This window comes from Aotus nancymaae, unplaced genomic scaffold, assembly GCF_030222135.1.
Source record: "Aotus nancymaae isolate 86718 unplaced genomic scaffold, 86718_ANA_hifiasm-v0.15.2.pri h1tg000020l, whole genome shotgun sequence".
Taxonomy (NCBI): Eukaryota; Metazoa; Chordata; class Mammalia; order Primates; family Aotidae; genus Aotus; species Aotus nancymaae.
In genome coordinates, this window is record NW_026988432.1 from 52,847,395 (window position 1) to 52,865,862 (window position 18,468).

The 18,468-nt window shown below is 43.4% G+C and overlaps 1 protein-coding gene across 3 annotated transcripts in view; it reads right to left on the bottom strand.

Moving 5' to 3' along the window:
• Nucleotides 1–18,468, bottom strand: part of LAMA3 (laminin subunit alpha 3) — a 90,603-nt gene that overhangs the window by 11,992 nt on the left and 60,143 nt on the right. For all 3 annotated transcript variants that reach the window (XM_064379328.1, XM_012445048.3, XM_012445049.3), the window contains 7 exons: nt 18,176–18,309; nt 13,943–14,060; nt 13,428–13,568; nt 11,450–11,589; nt 10,427–10,558; nt 8,807–8,960; nt 3,532–3,695 (listed from right to left, as the gene is read on the bottom strand). In XM_064379328.1, the coding sequence (XP_064235398.1) occupies nt 3,532–3,695; nt 8,807–8,960; nt 10,427–10,558; nt 11,450–11,589; nt 13,428–13,568; nt 13,943–14,060; nt 18,176–18,309 (983 nt within the window). The remainder of the gene's footprint in view (nt 1–3,531; nt 3,696–8,806; nt 8,961–10,426; nt 10,559–11,449; nt 11,590–13,427; nt 13,569–13,942; nt 14,061–18,175; nt 18,310–18,468) is intronic.

Sequence of the window (18,468 nt, forward strand, 5' to 3'; positions counted from 1 at the left end):
GATAACCAACCACCACTCTACTTTCTGTCTTGATGAATATGACTACTCAAGGTACCTAACGTAAGAGGAATTGTACAGAACTTGTCCTTTTGTGACTGGCTTATTTCACTTAGAAGCCTGTACTTTTCAAACCCAATGAATATGCATTCTGTTTTGTATGTATTCATGGAGAGGGAAGTCATAGGAGAAGTAGGGGACAACTTGAATAACAAGGATGTGATTCAAGCATCAAAGAAACATTTCCTTTCTGTAAGACAAATTTAATACAAAGACACGGAAGCATAGATCCACCTTCTCCCACACACCTCTACATTTCTCAGACCCTAATACCCTACCTATGAGGGAAGAAGAATGAGGCAAATATCATGCAGTAAAAGCAGAGTGCGCCAGGTGTGGTAGCTCATGCCTGTAATCCCAGCACTTTGGGAGGCCGAGGTGGGTGGATCACCTGAGGTCAGGAGTTCAAGATCAGACTGGCCAACATGGGGAAACCCTGTCTCTACTGAAAATATAAAAATTAGCTAGCCATGGTGGCAGGCATCTGTAATCCCAGCTACTCAAGAGGTTGAGACAGTAGAATCACTTGAACTAGGGAGGTAGAGGTTGCAGCGAGCCGAGGTCACACCACTGCACTCCAGCCTGGGCAACACAGCGACTCTGTCTCAAAAAAAAAAAAAACAACCAGAGTGCAGGTTAGTGTTCATTTGCATGATGGTTACATGTTCTATGCTTCTATGCACATCCAGCTAAGCAAGCTTTACTTTTTATGAAAACTCAACTCATCCATCCATCCATCCAACAAGTATTTAGCAAGTGTGGGGGATGCATAAGGCACCGTGCTGGACCTAGGAATGCACTGATGGATGTTTCATTCCTTAAGTGGTTTATGGGGCAGGGGTGCCCTGAGAGGGATGCATAAAGGTGTGCATGAAAGGGTCGTGGGAGAGGCAAATATCAACCGGCTATCTTCAGCCATTCCTGTGGCTAACGTCTAAGCAGACAGCAGATAGAGGGCAGAAACTGGGTTCATCCACTCAGAGTGGCATCCCCAGTGCCTATTATGCAGTAGGCACTCAGTAAATAGTTACTGAATTGAATTAAATGGTAAATGGAAAATTCGGAGGCAGAAACTGGAAGTGGAAGAAACAAATTATACTGTTAATTCCCTTTGCTTTTTAATTCTGTGAGGCTGAGATGCACATTTATTCTTCAGATTAGCAAGTTTCCTTGAGGGCAATGTTCTTCAAAATGAAAGAGAAATCTATATTTGTTAAATTAAGACAACCAGATGGTAACACTGCTCAATATTTCTCCTGGTGTGTCTGTGTTAGTGCGGAGGTTTGGAGAATGAGGGGTAGCCAAGTTAGGGAGGATATTAGAATGTGCCGCAGAATAGAAAGTACTTTCCATATGTGGGCCTGGTGATCAGACTTGACATTTGCTTTCCAGAACTATTTCCTAAAGCAACTTTTATTCATAAAAGACTAACTGACTAACACCCCAAAAAAGGCATCAGTGGATTCAGATCCCAGTACATGATACTGTAGCTGTGACTCTACATTGCTGGAGGATGGGAGGACGGGGCAGAGAGCTACAGAGCATTTTTATACATTCACCAAAGGGGTAAGTGACAGCACCGGTTGTAAAGGAGTGTCAGAGCACTGCCGGAGTGTCAATCAGAATGAGAACAACAGAATCCTCCAACTCTTACAACTTTCTGAAAACATCTGATTGCTACAACATTTGGGGCTAAAATAAGTTGAAAATTATATTTACTGATTAACTTTTTAAAAAATGTTACCTTTTAAAATGTTACTTTTTCATTTATGATGTACAGTTTAATGTTGGAGGAGAAGGCACAGGGGCTGAACTGTCAGAAGTTGGTAACTCACTGCACTGAATGTGCTGACAGAGAAGCCGCCAGGGAGGGGAGGGAGAAGATGATGGAGAGGCCGCAAGGGGGAGGCCAGAGGTGGGAGGCTGGGGAAAGGGGAGCTGGGGCAGTTTCTTGAAAGAGGGAGGTCATTGTCATTAAGGTCAGCTTGACGAAGAGAGCAGGGATGGGGAGTGGGGTCTCTCCACCAACCAGTAGCCAGGGGAGGGCGTAACTAGAGGGACAATCTCCCCTCCCTCTGCCTTAGCTTCTATTAGCACAGTTTTGGAAAATAAGGGAAAATGAGACTTTCCATGGGGCAGCTGGAGACACGGAGCTGTCCACACAGGCTTTCTCCTTCTGAGCTCAGCATTCAATCTTTCTCTGGCCTCTACCTCTCTCTGCCTGTGATACACGCTCACAGCTTACTGAGTGGGCTTCAAGGGCCAGTCTCTTTACAAGCTATGACCTCTCCTCCCTGCAGGAAAAGCATCATCAAGCCCACTGAACTGACAGGAAAATTGAGGTCCAGAGAGAGGTAGCAATTTGCTAACGTGCAAATTGGCATAGAGGGACAGCTTAGGCTTGGAAAAGTTAAACAGCCTGTGGCAGCCATCAAGTCATGCTCCAAGAGAAGCTGCCATGCCCTGGGTCTTCAGTGACACTCGGGGGTACTAGAGTCAGACCATTTATGGTCAACAGTAGGATATTCTCAGAGGTGATCTCTGCTTGGGGGCACTGCAGACACCTGACTGAGACTGCTCACAGCTGCACTGCAGCCTGAGGTCCTTCCTATCCAGCTCTATCCTCCCTGCGCCCCTCCTCTCCGTGTCTGCAGGCCCACAGCCAGCTGTGGGCTCTTCCTGCCTGCTCCCATCCCTGTCCCCATCCCCTCCTGGTCATCCTTCACAGGCTTCTCCACAATAAATCCCCTGCCCATCTAATCCCATCTGAGTGTCTCCGTCTGAGAGGAGCTGCCCTGGCACATGGCCTGGGGTCACACGGCCAGTAAGTGGTGGAGGGGACTGAAAGCCAGATTTTAGAGCCAGGTCCTTTTAACCTCTGGGCAATTCTGCCTCTGTAGAAAAGCCAGGAAGAAATGGTCAGCACCTTTTTAATCTATGTCTTCTTCAAATCACCTGAAAATGACAAACCTTGTTTTTCTATTTTTTTCCTGACATAATTCGTATTTCTGCTCATTCCCCTCTCCCCAGAAGAGATGCAACTTGTTAGCACAAAAAGGCCAAATGTATTCTCTAAAAATGATCTATCTGGCACTGCAGCTACCTAAAAAGAATGATTTTTCTTTCACTACAGAATACAAGAAAAGAAAGGTGATTTATCATAGAAATAAAACAGTAGCTTTAGAAAAAAAATGTCAGCCTTATTTTTAGAACACCATCAATTCTAAACCAGAGCTGAGCTGATTGTTTCAGCCTCAGAGCAGTACACCCTCACGTTTGCCTCCAGCTGTTGGGAGAGCACATGGCAGGCAATCACGCTCCCTGTCCTGTGCAGGCCAGCACCTCTTTGCACAAAAATGGTAGTACCACCTTCATTAGAGACAGCTGCATGGTGTCATAGCAGCCAGACCTCCCTGCATGTAATCACAGAATCAGGTTCTGAGTTGGTGCTGGGGCAGGAAAGCTAAATAATACCTGGATTTCAGTAGCTCCTGAGGAAGCTTGAATAGCAAGTGGCTGGTGGGAATGTCTCCAAACCGGAGGGCTCCATGATTGGCCTGCGTCCTCGGAAGTGGGGAGCAAGCATCTTGCCACACCTTCATGCTCCTTGGGGAGGCTGCTGGTGTGTCTTGCAACAGCTGCATGGGAGAGGAGCAATACCACATAATTATCAGGGGACAGAGTGAAGAATGCTTGTCTTGCTAAGCACATTGCTTAATTTTCACCATTGATCCTAAGGGATGAATTCAGTAGGGCATTAGAAGGCCTGGGAAATGGTACTGTGGAGATGGGAAGTTTCCACTGAGAGCCCTTCCTGCGGGTCACTGATTGGCATGGCATGGAGCGGGCAGAACAGAGAGCTCATTCTTTAGCTCTTTAACCTTTCCTGAAGCCAGATCCTTGCAATCCCCATCAGTGCCCTAGTGTGGCTTTGATTTGAGAGCATCTTGCCACCAGGAAGGTATAAGACAGGGCTAGAAGGCAGAGGGGCTCATTCTTTTGGGGGAAACAAAGTTTAGGAGAATCTAAATACCCCCTGTTCTCTCCCTCCTTCTTTGGGGAGCATGCATGTTATTCTCATCTTACACAAGTCTGGGTTATTTTCTGAAAGCTGCTAACCTGGGACCAGTGGCTGCCTGGTTCCCCTCTCTGATACCACTGAGTATCGGAAGAACCTCAGTGTCGCTTGAGGGAGCCAGCATTTGGCCAGCAGCACCGAGACGCCCACAGCCTGCCAGTGAAACATGGAGCTGCAAACCTGCGGCCACCTCCCCTAACGACCATTCACTTGGACAGCAGGACAGGTGAAAGGACCAAGATAGCAGGAGACAGAAAGAAGGGAGAGGACCACATCCTGTCCCCACTTCCATCAGAGTTGACTCATGCAGATAAGTCTGTCCTATGCTAGATGAGGCTTTGAACTTTTGAACAGGACTGAGCTTTAATGCAGAAAAACAACCATAATAAATGTTAAATGTGACTAGGAAATTGTTGGAAGTAACTGAGATTCCCCAGGCCTGCCCCTCTTTTCTCCACCGCAGAGCTCAGATTCTGAATTGCTCATGCACCTCTCCCAGGCGCTCAGAACTCAGTGGGGATCTCCATCAGTCAAAGCAAAGGGTGGGGATTCACCTTACCACGGGTTGGTTCAGAAATGAACATGTGACCCCTCCTTCCTGCCCAAGGAGCCCTGAGAGGAAGTTGAAGGTGGGGCTTCTGATTCCATATTAGCACAAAGAGAAACCCAGGAAGAATCGGTGCTGCTTGTGCTGGACAGTGTAGTGAGGATATGATTCCCAGAAGCATGCAGGATGGAGCCAAGAGGAAGCAGAGCCAGCTCCTGATGGACCAGGCCTCAAGCCTCACCTACCCCAGCATGGCTCACCATGTGAGATTATTATTATCATTTAAGTCATTAATTTTGCAGTGAGTTTTCTGAATCAGCAGCTAAAGGCTTCCCGAAAGGTTCACATTCCTTCAGGGGCGGGTTTTCCTCCCTGACCCAGTTCCTGGATACAGCGCTCAGAATGCAAACCTGAAATCAGTCATTTGACATGATGCTTGCACATTGCTAAATGGAGATGTTCTACCATACCCAACAGAAACTTAAGTGAGTTACTTAAATCACAGCCAAACCTTGATCCTATTGAGATTAGAACCCAGCTCCAGCTCCTGCCTGGGGCTCACACCAATGGGCCTTGCTCCCTCTCTGGGAGTCTTCTCCGTGTGTCAGTAGCATGAGCATCGAGATGAATAGTTTTGACAGCCTTTGCCACCAAGTCTCCCTTAATTCTCTTAATGGTATCATCATCCTTTAAGGCATCCAGGCTCAAAATGTTGATCATCACGGACACCTGCCTTCCTTGCCTCTTTCATGGAATAAGTTCTCATGTCCTGCTTTTCTTCTGTGTGACATACTTTTGTTTCCACTTCTTCCTTTTCAATTCTAGTGCCTATGCCCTGAACATCAGCCCTGACTTTTTTTTTTTTTTTTTTGAGACGGAGTCTCACTCTGTTGCTCAGGCTGGAGTGCAGTGGTGCGATGTCAGCTCACTGCAACCTCCACCTCCCTGGTTCCAGCAATTCTCCTGCCTCAGCCTCCAAAGTGCCTCAGTCACCACCACACCTGGCTAATTTTTGTATTTTAAGTAGAGACGGGGTTTCACCATGTTGGCCAGGTAGTCTTGAACTCATGACCTCAGGTGATCTGCCCACCTCGGCCTCCCAAAGTGTTGGGATTACAGGTGTGAGCCACCACACCCGGCCAGCCCTGACTCTTTCGCTGGGATGACTGCAGTAGCTTGCCAATCTGACTCCTTGGCTCTAGAGCTTTCTTACACCAAACCATTCCACCAGCTGCTGCCAGCTTAGTAATCTTTAATCTTTTCAACTGCTTACAGCACTCCTTTCAATGACATTACATTGACTATAGACAAATGTCCAATTGACATAGGTCATATGAGGCTTGCCTGATCTGGCTCCAGGGTGTGATTCCAAGTTACCTCTCTCTAGTCCTCTTTCTCCACCAAATTTCCCACTGTTCACCAAGCTTTCTGGGCCTGTAGAGCACATTCTTTGTGCTTACGCTTGAATCTTGTGCTTCTGGGAATCGTATCCTCACTACACTGTCCGGCACAAGAAGTGTGGCTTCTACCCGGTATCTCTTTGTGCTAATATGGAATCCTTTATCAGAAGCCCTGCCCTCAACTTCCTCTCAGAGCTCACTGGCCAGGAGGGAGGGGTTACATGTTCATTTCTGAACCAACCACTAGTAAGATGAATCCCTACCTTTCACTTTGACTGATGGAGATCCCCACTGAGCTCTGAGCGCCTGGGAGAAGAACACATTCTTTGTGCTTAAAAGTCTGAAGTTTGAATTCTGACTCTACCATTGACTGGCAGGGTGCTCTCTGGTAACTTTTTTTTAACCTCTTAGACACCCAATTTCCTGAACTGTAAGGTTGGCATTTTAAGTAGAGATGGGGTTTCACCGTGTTGGCCAGGATGGTCTTGAACTCGTGACCTCAGGTGATCTGCATCTCTGAGAGAGGTGTGGTAAGAAGGAAGAGAAAGAGCATGAAGTCTGGTGAGGATGCATGCAGCGTGTCTTGTAGCTATGAGTCCCAGCTACATCCTGCCTCCAGCTTTGGGCTTCTGCTCAGGCACCAACAATATTCACTCACCTAAATTTGGTCACCTCCTCCAGAAGAACCCTCCTGATTTCCATGATAGGAAAATTCCTGCTGTACCACTCCTGTAGTACCCTTTCATTTAGGTTTTCATCAGTGTGCACGGATGGTAATAATAACTAGCATTTAACGCATACTTACTACGTGCCAGGCACTTTTATAAGTATTTTGTATTTATTACTTCATTTAATCCTCACATCAACATCATGAGCCATTACCATTATTTAACTTCATTTACACAGGGAAAATAGACCCACAGAGAGGTTTGATAATTATCCAAAGTCACATACCTAATGCATGGTAAAGCTGGATGCAAACCCAGACAGAGAGGTTTGATAATTATCCAAAGTCACATACCTAATGCATGGTAAAGCTGGATGCAAACCCAGGAAGTCTGACCCCAGAGTACTTAACCAGTACTTAACCACTAAGCTGTGCTGTATTCTTTCTGCTAATGGGAAGAGACTAATGTCCTATTCCATCTAAACTGGGAGCTTATGCAGAACAAGGGGAAATGAAATAGTGTATCTGTGAATGTTTTCCACATCAAAAGCTCCAGTCCCACCCTATCTGCTGAGGCCCACGCAGAGACTCCTGACTGTCTCCTGCCAAATTTCTGCACCTGGGTGTCCTGCAGGTGCCCGTCACTCACTACACCACAAACTCCATTCATTCTCTTTTCCTCCAAATATGTGTCCTTCTTCTATCTCCATGGAGAGGGCATCTCCATCCATCCAATAACCCAGACTGGATGCCTCAGAATTATTTCAACTCCTGCCTCTCCCTTGTCTCCTCAATTCAATTATTGTCTGAGTCATGTATATTCTATCTTATAAATAGCTTTTTAATCCATTTGCTCTCTCCAGTTCACCATCACTGGGCTAATTCAGTCTCTCAATAACTTTCAGCCTTACGATGAAAAAATGAATATATGACTTCATTTCTGATGGGGCAATTCTAAAGATGTTCCTGTAATGGCAAAATGACAACCCTTTTGGATTTATGAAGTATATTTCTTCTTAATAGCATAAAACATTATTTTATTAGGTATTATCTGTTCATGCTCCCCCAAATCATTGTGCAGTGGGGAAATATTGGTAGAGAAGCAGCATGTGGTTGACATTAGGTGGAAAGTGTGTTGAACACAAGCACACAGCTCTCAAGAGGCCACAGGCTCCTGGGTTGGAACTCCAACTCCACCTTCCACCTGTGGGAGCTTGGGCAGAATTGCTTACCTTTCTGCACTGCAGCATAAGGTTATTGAGGGATTTGGTAAGAAAATCCACTTGGAATGCATAGTGCAGTGCCTGGCAGATCAGAGGTGCCCAATGTTATCCATTAACCATATTAATTGTAACCTCAGACCTGGGGAAGTCACATTGTTGACCTGGAGTAGAGCAAGGGGCTCCTTAAGCCCCGATCCTGTGTTCAATTCATGACAATGTTCGGCTCCTCCAAATAAGGAGTTTCATTTCCTTTCAGTTTCTCTCAGTGCTGTACATCAGAATCACCTGAGGAGCTTCACAAACTACTGATACACCCACTAACTTAAGGATCTGACTTAATTGGGTCAGATGCAGCCTGAGCATTGGGGTGTTAAAGCTCCCCAGGTGTTTCTAATCTGCAGTCAAGGGTCCGCCACCTTGGTTTTGACAAGGCCTGGATGTATGGGTGTATCTGCTCATAGGAGTTGCATCAGAGCAGAGGAAATTTCTGTGGGCAGGAAAAGGAGCATGGCCCTTATATTTTACAGAAAAACAGGACCTGCTGGGGACACAGAAGAAGTGTCAAAAGAGCAAGATATCAGCTACAGAAATTATGAAACCTAAGTCATCGTTTTGTTCTAAGTGCAAAACTTGCCAACTTTTCATCAAGATGCAAAATAAAAGCTAAAAAGATAACCACTTCGACATTTTGGTGTGGTTCAGCTGTTGATGACCCATCAATCCCACTTCATGGATTGGCGATCTCTCACCCCCTTTCCCAATATCTCTCACAAGGCAGGCTTAGGGGAATCCTCCAGGGAGGAATGAAACCCAGGATTAGGTTTGGACACTTACCTGGTTGATATGGAAAGTCTTGGTCTTGTTAAACCTGGTAGAACCTTTAAGCAACATTAGAAAAGGTGGTTTGTTTAAATTGCAGCCTCCCAGGGACACATCTCTCTTGAGAGAGTTATTGGCCAAATCTAGGACTTCGGGACTCAATGATAGCCTGGAAAAAGAGCAGAAATGAAAGATGCTGCCAAACTTGGACATGTTGAGGAAGACCCGCTGGTAGAGACAGCTCATTTCAAAAACTGAACATTTGGGGGATAAAGAGGGATTGGTTAATGGGTACAAAAATGCAGTTAGAAGGAATATGATCTAGTGTTTGGCAGCACAGTAGGGTGACTCTAGTTAATGATGATTTATTGTATATTTTAAAATAGCTAAAGGAGATTCAGCATGTTCCCAATACAAAGAAATGATAAATGTTTGAAATGAAGGACATTCCAGTTACCCAGATTTGATCATTACATATTACAGGCCTTTATCAGAATATCACATGTACCCCAAAAATATGTATTAATACAACTATTATGTATCAATAATGTTTTTAAATTACACATTCTTATGGCAATGGTTCCTAGGCAAACTTTCATCTCCTACTTTAGTATCACCTCTAGAAGCCAGTGGGGAGCCCAAGAAATCTTTATTGACTCGGGACTGTGGTGGGATTGTGGGAGGGCGGGGATAGTATAGTACTTTCTTTGAAATTGGTGTCATATAGAAATATGAAAGCAAAATATGCACAGAGGGGGAAGATGGGCACTAGATGATACAGAATGATGGTAAACATAAGGAAACTTCAGAGGGGAATTTATGGAAGGATTTATCTGACTACGAGAAGGAAAGTCTTAGACAAATTTGCTTTGTCTCCCGATTCTTGTGCAAGCTTGTTAAGGCAGTAAGCTGTTGCTAACCATCCCGTGCCTTCCCCATCCCTCCCACTTCCTGCTCCAGTCACTGAATTAGATGTGCAAGGAAAATGTTTCATCAACCAGGAGGGAAATGAGAACTCTAAGCCTCACCCTGGCCAAGGAGGATGGAGCCCTGATGGGTGGGAGGCTCCCTGTCATGGTAGTCTAAGAGTTCCAGCCTGAGGTTCATAGCCAGAACCAGGCCCTCTTCTTACCCTGGAGAAGATTTTGCCTCTTATCTAAAAACAATCATTTTTTATTAAAAGAAAATATGTAAACACTTGCATGGAAGCCCCAAGCCCTACTCTCTCTCTGTTAAATATCACATTCAATGTTGTGGTGATTTGGTTTCCTAGGATAGCACTGGTCCATGCAATTCCTTGGCCTTGAAAACTGTGGAGAGCTGATTAAATCTAATTGCACAATCCTGATTATAATGCAATAAAATTTCAGTGTGATTATTTTTCAGGGCCATAATCTGAAGTTAATTTTAATTAGGCCTTTTCCAAGGTTGCATACCAAAGCTGCTGCTCCAAAGGGAGGCTGGGCCCAGGAGTTTTTGTGGGTTTGTTTTTTAAGGGGTGTATCTTGCCAAAGATGGCATTTTGAAAGACTGTGCTATGAGAGCCTCGTGCCACACACATTGACAAAGCCGACTTTGTTAACTGGACCAAAGAGATACCCTTCTCATCAGTTACCCACAAAGAGGATCACCTACCTCTGGACAAAAACATTGCTGATACAGCCCTCAAAATTGCTCCCGCCCAGACGCAGAGACTGCACGGAACCTGAAATGCGTTTTAGCCTTTGGTTATTTCTCAGAGGCTGGTCATCGATGAGAAGCCGTAGTCTGAAAGGGAAGAATTGCAAATCAGGGGTGAGAACTGCTGGAAAAAAGGGCCCTTGCCATGTGGCCAACTTACTGTCTATAACCCAGACTCAATATTTGTTATCTAAAATAACTAGTGAAACTAGCCTTTATTTTTAAAGAGCATTACAATTTTTTCTCATATTTTCTTTTGCATATGACATTTTTGTGAAAGTACTATACATGTACAGAAAGTGCATAGGCTATACGTGTTCAGCTTAATGAATTTTTGCAACAGAAATACACCAACATTACCAGCACCCAGACAAACAGAACAGAGCAGTACCCCAGGAACCCTGTTCCTTTTAACTCTATAGCCTCCCTCCCTCTATGCTGAATTCTGATGGAATGGATTAGTTCTTGCCTATTTTTGAACTTTGTTTAAAGGAAATCATATGGGATGAGCTTTTATGTGTGACTGAATGTTTTTCACATTATGTTTGTGAGGGTCACTCATGTCATTATACATAGTTCTAGATCCTTTTTTCTTATTGCTGTATAGCATTCCATTTTGAATATGCCACAATTTATCCATCCAATTATTGATTTATTTTTAAATTTTATTTATTTACATTTTATTTTTTCTTAGAGACATGATTTCACTATGTTTCCCAGGCTGGTCTTGAACACTTGGCCTCAATCAACCTCCTGCCTCAGCCTCCTTAGTTGTTGGGATCATAGAAATTAGCCACCAGACGTGGCGATTTTTTTAAATGGAGAAATTGATATAGAATAAGGAAGAAGGCCAAGATTTATTAGAAAAGTAGTTTGGTATCAAGGACAAATATTTTGCAGAAAGACACCAGAAAATTCCATTAAACTAAAGAGAGTAAAACTCACTCACAGCTCTGATATAAGTATTATTCTACTCACCCAGAGTTGTCGCTTATTACAGATACATAATGCAGTAATCCATCCATATACGTCTGTGGAGATTTAAAAATTGGGCCACTGCTATCTCTGGTGCTCAATTCAATGTGACCATCTTCCAGAGTGACCTGCAGGCTACTTGTCTGAAATCATCATAGGAAATACCCATCAACTAATTTGCATTTAAGGATTATGCCTGTATCCATACTAAATTCGTCATCAAAACCATGTATAAAACAATCAGGATGTTTTGACTCAAATGCTTTGACTTTGCTTTGTGCTCTAAAGATTTTATTTTTTGCATATTTGACTCCATGTTTATAAATATGAAAATCCTATGTAAATTATATCAACACTGATGAATTTATCAAAATCATTTTTGGGCCTACATTCTTTAAGCCAATTTAATTTCTCAATTGACTATACAAAACAGTTAAACCATTTCTAAATTCTTCTATTTTATCTTCTTATTATCATTATTTGAGAAAGAGTCTTGCTGTCTTGCATAGGCCAGAGTACAGTGGCACCCTCCCAGGCTCAAGTAATCCTCCCACCTCAGCCTCCTGAGTGGCTGAGACCACAGGTGTACATCACCACAGCCAGCTAAGGTCATAATTTTTTGTAGAGACAGGATCTCACTATGTTCCCTAGGCTGGTCTCAGACCCCTGAGCTTAAGAGATACTCCTGCCCTGGCCTCCCAAGGTGCTGGGATTACAGGTGTGAGCCATCATGCTCAGCCTAAATTTTTCTATTTTTATTTTGCTGAAGTTATTTCTATCAGGATTACTTTGTTGCTGAATAAATTTTACAGTAAAGACTTAATTCCTCAATTTTTAATATAAGAATATTACAATGATTTCTTCTCTTCCACATTATAAATTTTTTATTTCCTAGTCATTATTTCTGGGATGTCCAATTCTCCACGTCAAACTCTGAAGATTTAAATTTTGGCAAGATAATCTGACTCTTTCTGTCAATCATTAATTTTAAAAATGTGCAATCTCAACACCTGTCATTTCAATTTTGTTCCTGTTTCTTTCTGCTAAGTATAATTTCTGCAGTTTTCAACAAGATGTGATTCTTTGGTGAGATTTCAGTCTATAACTTAAGATACCATCCATAACTTAAGCAGGTATACATAACCACACTAGCTAAATCTGCTTAAGTTACAGACAGTATCTTGTTGTAGAAGAGAATTTATGTGGCTCTGTTGCATATGAGGAAAGAGCAAAGGATCTTATTTTCTCCAGTTCCCCAGATGTAAATATTGTCCAACTAGCTGCTGCTGCAAAAAGACAATCTGGAGAGCTACCTTTCGTGCAATCAAAATGGAATCATAGAGAATCACTCTAATTTTCTTTCTTAGTTCTGAAACTTTAAGCTAAATTATTAACTACAGTAATTATAATTTACCTTAACTCTTATTATAAAATATACCTAAAAAGAATAAAAATGAGCCCATGAAGACACACAAATGCAACTCTGTAAATTATAATGTTTCTTTTTTTTTTTTGAGACATCAGGCTGGAATGCAGCGGCGTGATCTTGGCTCACTGCAACCTCTGCCTCCCAGGTTCAAGTGATTCTCCTGCCTCAGCCTCCCAAGTACCTGGGATTACAGGCACGTGCCACCACACTCTGCTAATTTTTGTATTTTTAGTAGAGATGGGGTTTCACAATGTTAACAGGATGATCTTGATCTCTTGACCTCGTGATCTGCCCACCTTGGCCTCCCAAAGTGCTGGGATTACAGGCGTGAGCCACCGCGCCCAGCTTACAATGTTACTTTCTAAACCTGATTTTTTTTAGAACCTACCCTAGAGAGTGAAATAACTTTCATGGTTGAACTATACAATAGCATTTACCGTGTGATGATAGAAAAAATGTCCAACACCACTACTTTCAAAATCTCTCTGTTGTTTTCAACATCAAACTGAGTCAGGTTTAAATCTTGTTTGATATTAATGCACTATTGCATACCCGTGTCTGATGATTTAATAACATGCCACTGGGTTGGAAGGTCTGAAATCCAAATGAGGCCTGGAGGTGGTCGGTAAGTGGTAAGCCCAAATTAATGAAACTCAATTGTCCGCCTCTGGAGAATGAGGCAGATCGCACAAGCTGAAATGCAAACATGGAATAAATTACTGGCATTGCAATCATTTCTTGGCTGAAAGACAGTACTTTACCCTATCTCACTTTACCCAAACTGATTAACATGATTTATGTAGCCTCAAAAAGAAAGAGCACACTTTCTGCATAAGTCACCAATCATCTGTGTTTGTGTATTTAGTTGGTATTTCTACTTTCCTACAAATTTAATGTGCAAACCTGAAAAGGTTCAGCACCTTGAAAGTACGTGGGGAATGTATATGAGCCAGTTCACTGTAACACTGTGTGCTGCCAGAAAGAAGTCAAAAGTTGCTGTGTTAATGGACACAGAAGGTGGGTTGGCTGGGAAGCACTCCTTCATGAGATTTTGAACCTTCACTTACCTTCCAGTCTTCTGAGCACTTTTTGGTTACTCCCACAGTATCATTCAATCTAACGACACCACTGGTTTTCTTCAAATTTTTCATGCAGCCACGGAAAGCAGGCGTAGAAATGTTAAATCTGATTAGCAACACAAACAAAAGGAAGAGATGGATCGTGCCAGGCTCACGTGAAATCAGAGCTGAAATGCTGTGCTCGTTAGTAGTTTTCACCCATCAACAAGTATGTGTCTTATGTTTATTGTTTGCCATGGGATTCCTTTATGCTACTTATTTTATGATGCTGGGAGAACTGACTTCCTTTCTGTGTAAGTTTGCATTCTCAGCTTTAAAAATGCAGACAACAATGGTAACAGAAGAATGGCCAGTGGCCGCAAAAGGTACAGAGGCAGAGAAGATGCACAATAACTGCCTGTCCCCCTCCCTGGAGTCATGGCATTGCATGGTGGATAGGACATGTATTAATAAGTTAATAGATGATATCTTATATACACAGATATTAATAAAATAATAAAGAGTTTATAAGAACCAGGAATGCTCTAGAAAACTTTTTGCTCTTTTTTTTCTATTCACTGTTAAGTTAGCCACTGTAAAGTCAGAAGAAACAAAGTGTTACTTTTTGGTTCTATTCAATGATGAAACTTGTAGCTTGATTTAACCAATGCCAAGCGGAAACAATGGAACACACTGGGTTCAGAAGTTGCTGTATCCACCACCTCCTACTGGTGGGACCTGGGCAAGAAGTTATTGTGAGGATTAAACAAATTAACGGCTGGGTGGGGTGGCTCACGCTTGTAATCCCAGCACTTTGGGAGGCCAAGGCAGGGGGATCACTTGAGGTCAGAGTTTGAGACCAGCCTGACCAACATGATGAAACCCCATCTCTACTAAAAATACAAAATTAGCTGGGTATGGTGGCAGGCACCTGTAATCCCTGCTATGCAGGAGGCTGAGGCAGGAGAATCACTTGAACCTGGGAGGCAGAGGTTGCAGTGAGCTGAGATCACACCATTGCACTGCAGCCTGGGCAACAAGAGCGAAACTCCATCTCAAAAAAAACAAAACAAAACAAAAAAAAAGTGAAAGTATAAACTTGTTCAGAAAAAAAAAGCAGTTCCTTGTTTGGAAGATCCCAAAATAAGTTATTAAGAAAATTCTGGGCCAGGCACAGTGGCTCATGCCTGTAATCACAGCGTATTGGGAGGCCGAGCTGGGTGGATTGCCTGAACTCAGGAGTTTGAGACCAGCCTGGCCAACATGAGGAAACCCCGTCTCTGCTAAAAACACCAAAATTTGCCAGGCATGGTGGCGCACACCTGTGATCCCAGCTACTCAGGAGGCCAAGGCAGGAGAATTATTTGAAACTAGGAGGCAGAGGTTGCAGTGAGCCGAGATGGCACCACTGCACTCCAACCTGGGTGACAGAGCGAGACTCTGTCTCAAAAAAAAAAAAAAAAGAAAACTCTGGGCTGGGTACAGTGGCTCATGCCTGTAACCCCAGAACACTGGGGGTGGGAGGATCACTTGAGGATGGGGGTTTGAGACCAACCTGGGCAACACAGCAAGACCCCATGGCTACAAAAAATAATTTTCAAAAAGCAAATTATCTATGTATACGCATCTCTATAGCTATATATTTCTTTAATGGATAGAGAGGAAAAGGCAAATAAAGGTTGAATGCTGACTTAACCCAAAGTTTTGCTGAGCCAAAACTAAAACCACCTCTTTTGTGGTTCTACCTACTGCCCTTTTCTAGAAAACGTGGATGGACTGGCACCCACATTGCTCTCTAGGGGCCTTGTGTTAATATCATGCAAACACAAACCACCCACCAATGGGTTCCTTATTGCCTCAGGTGGAGAATTCCTCCTGGCTCTGGGTGAGCCCACTGGCTTCCACCACCTCAGTGACTACCTGGCTCTGACTTCATTTACCCTTCTCCAGACTGGCCTCCTTTTTAGAGGCCCAGGGCATTTTGTGCACCTGCTTGTGGGCATTCCACCTGGCTGTGTCTCGGGATCCCAGACTAAGCCTGTCTCAGACTTAACTCGTCACCCTACTCCTCCACTGGTGTGTTCCATCTGCCAAAGGCTCGGCCAAAAACCAGGCATCATTCTTCACTTCTTTTCCCCTTTATTCCCCAACTCCACTGTGCAGTGCTGCCCATTTACCATCCTAAATATATTTGGAATCTGTTCCCTTTTGCTCACCTGCACGGCCATTCCTTGGGCCAGGTCACCCTCATCACTCACCTCTGTTAATACACTCAGCCTCCCGCCACTCTGCCTGCCTCTGCCCTGTCCCTCTCCAATCCAGTCTCTGCCCTGCACTGGAGTGACTATTGAAAACTCAAATTTGGTCATGGCCTTTCTCTGCTGAAGTCCCTCCAATGGCTCCTCACTGTGACTTTCAAGGTACTCTGCGGTCAGGCCCCTGCTGCCTACATCAGCCCCAAGGGGCATCAACTCAATGCTAGATTGACAGAGTTTTCTCACTTAAAAAAAGTCTTTATGAAAAATTTTGTGCCTCCTACCACAAAATATTTAATATTAGATGGTACCTGTTTTAGAGGCCTGATTTAGTGGCTCTTGCCTGTAATCCCAGCACTTTGGAAGGCCAAGGCAGGCAGATCACTTGAGGCCAGGAGTTTGAGACTGGCCTGGCCAACATGGCAAAAATCCATCTCTACTAAAAATACAAAAATTAGCTGGGTGTGATGGTGCGTGCCTGTACTCCAGCTCTTTGCAAGTTCATGCTTTCTCTCTCCAGATTTGGTGCTTCACATACACTGACTGCTGCATCTCTTAGGTCCTAGCTGGAGGTCACTTTCCTGATGGCCCCAGTTGGATTAGGTTCCCTCCTGGGCTCTGTCAGCACCCTGAGCTTCCCCCTATGACACGCCTCACATGCTCCTGTAGTGACTGTCCCTCTTCTGCTCTTCTCCAGGCTCCACCCTGCTCATTGTTGTCTTCTTGGCACCTGTCACTCTGCCTGATGCCCTCTAGGCATTCAATAAATGCTGTGTAATGAACGAATAAGTGGTCACTCTCAAACATACTCAAAACTACTCAAAAAAGCTGACTACCTTAAATGAAATGAAATAAAATCAAGATTACTGACAATTTATAACTGGCTATTCATGGCTGAATCGCTATTCAATACTGATAATATTAAATATTAATATCATCTCACTGGCTCTGAATTTCTTCATTTGTAATACTCAAGGGGTTACATACAATGATCTCCAAAGCTCCTTCCAGAACCTAAGGAGTAAAGAAGTTCACCCACAAGCCTCTATCAAAGTGCCCAGCTTTCCCGTTTGCACTTTCGTCTTTGGAGGCAACCCTGACAACTTTAAAACAAAGATTAGTGCCTGCCTACGCAGGATGGACAGATGCCCACATGTATAAGGACTCTAGAAGAAAGGATACCTTGGCATGACACCCATAAATCACATCTAGTGTTCCTTCCAATTGATATATAAGTTAGCAAAAGAGTTAACTAGCTTCAGATCTCATATAAAAGTAACCATAACCCAACCTTCTGGGAGTATCTTACTTAGTCGTGCGGCTGCGCTAATCCTTCCAGGATATATTCTGTCCACACACTATCATCAGCTATCTACAAGCCTTCCAGGAGGATGTAAATGAACAAAATGTAAAAGTTATTTTTAAGTGCATTCCAAAATTGCAGGATTTTTCCCATTCAGATGAAGCTTTACTGCTTTTCATATTAATTTAAATTCATTAATGTGTTCATTCATCCAAGAAACAGTTATGTACCAATTCCACGCTCCATAGCACGTAAGGAGCAGGTGATGCAGAAGTGAAGGAGACATTCTTCCATTCTCAAGTTCTTCCAGAGACTTCCTGAAGGTGACAACCTCAGCTTTCACTTCCCTGGGGATGCCCATCAGGCCCTGGGATGCCCACGCTCTCCTATACAGCCTTCAAGGGCCCGGGCCTCTGTTCTGCTTGTTGTCAGCATTGTCAGCCAACTATATTCTTTGCGGTCTCTCTCCTGCCAAAAATGACACAGTTCCCCCACCTTCCTTCTTTCCAGGTACCAGTCTCATTATTCAGGACTTAAATCTGTTTTACTCTGTTGACTATACTGTTAATATGGAAAAGTTAACTTTTGTGTTTGTTGCTGGAATTAGAAAAGGCGGACTAGATGATTTTGGTCACAATCATAACCCCTAACAGAGGCAATCTGGTTTTTAAAAAATCATCTTACCTTTCCCTGATTGCAATTGGAATTCCTCCCAGATAATATGTGCTGAAATCAAATACTTTGCCATCAATTATAGTGTTTTGAGAGTCCACATTTATCCACATAAGCTTTTGGACTTTTCCAATTTTGATCTGAATCTGAAATAAATGAGAGATGAATCAGCAAACCAGGGGAAATAAGAGAATCTTATTTATATGAGATTCATTTATATACCTAGTAGGAAGACTCTGAGCAGTAGAATTTTTGGATAAAAATATGATAGTAAAACATTTTAATAGAAATGTTTGCATTTGAAG